Source organism: Limulus polyphemus, unplaced genomic scaffold (genome assembly GCF_000517525.1).
Source record: "Limulus polyphemus unplaced genomic scaffold, Limulus_polyphemus-2.1.2 Scaffold929, whole genome shotgun sequence".
Lineage (NCBI taxonomy): Eukaryota > Metazoa > Arthropoda > Merostomata > Xiphosura > Limulidae > Limulus > Limulus polyphemus.
The window spans coordinates 337097-339754 of NW_013666539.1; the positions used below are offsets into that span (position 1 = coordinate 337097).

The window sequence follows — 2658 nt, forward strand, 5'->3', positions numbered from 1 at the left end:
GCCAACTTTCTAGAGAAGGAAAAGAGAACCAATGATAAACTTCTTGAATCGTATCATACACGCCTCACTATATAACCAAGCTACAGAGTGTCAAGTGCTTGCTGATTGGCTCTAGCGGTAAATAGCTATTATTCTCCCCGCCTCACGTTGTGCCACACGTGCTGGCAGTAAATAAAGCGAGTGACTGGATGCAGCAGCCGCTGATAAATCAATCAGCGTTATTCAGCGTACGCAGGAGGCGAAAGCGTGTCTTGCCAAACACATTAAAATCTATTGAAGGTTGAAGAGTAATTGTAAACGAGGAAAGTGGAGAGTTGTTTGAGTAGTTTAACTCCGACTAGTGATCGTAGGAAGCGAGCGGATAGAGCACCATGAGACTTTTATTAGAAGATTCTGGACAATTGACGCATCTTCCTAACGTGCGGGAACTAAACTAAAATAATCATTTTCTCTTTCATAGCCAGAAACAGTTTTAATGATTTTGTCTGACACTCGGTTCTCCAGCTTAACAGAGATTCACCGACTAGCCGCAACACTGGAGTCTCACGGGGACCAGTCACGTTTCGGCCCCATCAGCATGACCACCACCCGATGTGACGGTTCCGGCGATATCCATGTCAAACGCCCCATGAATGCCTTCATGGTATGGTCTCGTGCCCAACGTCGAAAGATCGCCATGGATAACCCCAAAATGCACAACTCAGAAATCAGCAAGAGACTTGGCTCCGAATGGAAGCATCTATCGGACTCGGAGAAGCGACCCTTCATCGAAGAAGCCAAGAGGCTGCGGGCATTACACATGAAGGAACACCCGGATTACAAGTACAAACCCCGCCGGAAACCCAAGAACTTACTAAAAAAGGACAGATTTCCATTTCCAATGTCGTACATTCCCGCAACTTTGGACTATCTGGGAATAGGTTTTTCAAGGGGTCTCTTCCCACCTCCGCCACTGCCAGGATTATTTCCCTTTCCTTCGGGAGCCATGGAGACTCCGACCGCGATTTCTCTTTCAGCTCCAGCATCCGCAATAGGACGTTTTTCTTCCTCAACGGAGAATGCAGACAAGTCTACCTCGAGCACAGAACTCATTTCTAGTCACTCTCTGAAATCTGCGACTCCTAGCAGTTCTAAGAGCTACCCCGTCACAACCTATGGCTCTGGATCACTTTACTCGGGCTTGTCCATGCCGGCCTACTTCCTACCTTGTGGGTGTGGGTCTCCTGGCTACGGATACCCACCCAGCCACGGCGCTGGAGAGGCAAATCGCCACACGTGCGGAGCATTGAGCTCTTTTGTATTGAATCCTTTCATGAAGAGTTCAGACGGAGCAGACTACCATGCTGCTGCCGGAACACCTTCTGGTCTTCGGAACTTCCCTATAGCTTCCACCGGCTCGTCCAGCAGCGGCTTGTCGGGAACCCATCTCTTGGGGCCCTATTCACCATGTCTCGTACACTCTAAGCCGTCGGACGTTTAGGACGTAAGTAGAGATTTTATCATTTGGACGTGAGCTCTAACTGCAGACCGCGCTCTAATAGCCGACCGCTAGACGATGGCAATGGACTGTGTGTGTGTACACATATAATAAACGGATACTTTGTTACTGCTTTAGCCTTATCAGCAATGATCTTAAAGACCAACTCGGTTCCTGTGAAGTCAAGGTTAATAGCTTCTGTGTTAAACGTAATCGTGTTATGTGAGCTATGTGCGTAGCCTAGCTGAGCTATGTGCGTAGCCTAGCTAAAACTGAATACGAGTCAGATATTTATAATTGTTATAAACGTGTTTTATTAAATCACTCGATTTTATTCATATTTTGAATTTGTACTTCGATTTAAGATATGTAACTTAACATATGAGTTCAAGGTATTCGTTCTGTTAAAAACTGCATTCATTTCTGAAGGTAATATTTACAAGAAAAGTCTGGAACCATAGGCACTTCAACTTATTTAACCGAATGTGTTCCATAAGTTGTCCTTCTAGTTCGAAACAAGTTTGGATTAACAGCAGAATTAACTCGACCTTCTCGTGCTTTGACAGCGCCATAATCAGCCACGTATCTCAAATTAAGAAAAGCTGCAAATCATCTATGGTTCCAGAACTTTTCGGACACCTGTATTATTTTCTTTACTAAATTCTATTTCATATTTTAAGTATTTTTTTAATGGCCAAAGATTACTGTATCGTAAATATAATGTATATATATATATATATCTGTGTGTGTGTGTGTGTGTTTGATTCTGAAGCACTGCTTAACATCTTATTAACTAAAGCTTGTATTAAGGCGATACTGGCGAACACGCCTAATCTTTATAAAGGTACTCGAATTAAAGCATCTGTTTATCCAATCATCAACAGAGCTTTATCTCGTGAGTGTGGATACAATTAAATAAAGGTCTCTAATCAATAAAACTGTTTGAAGTTTTACTTTTTATTTTTTTTACAAATATCAAATGATAATGTATTTCAATATATATAAAAGTTTACAATGTATTAAGAAAAGCCTACATTCAATTATCTTACAACCCGAAAACTGTTATGTCAATAATGTGTTTGTTGTATTCAACTTTATCATGACACGGGTTTGAACCAAGTACTTCTTGCATTCCAAGCAATAACTTTATCAACTGTGCTAAAGGATTAAACCTCGTATTT

At 42.1% G+C, this 2658-nt stretch overlaps 1 protein-coding gene across 1 annotated transcript; it reads left to right on the forward strand.

Moving 5' to 3' along the window:
- Positions 1 to 215: 215 nt before the first annotated feature.
- LOC106461297 (transcription factor SOX-14-like) lies at positions 216 to 2383 on the forward strand. Its single transcript, XM_013921112.2, has one exon. The coding sequence runs from the start codon at positions 476 to 478 to the stop codon at positions 1478 to 1480; it is 1005 nt and encodes a 334-aa protein (XP_013776566.1). The 5' UTR covers positions 216 to 475; the 3' UTR covers positions 1481 to 2383.
- Positions 2384 to 2658: the final 275 nt, after the last annotated feature.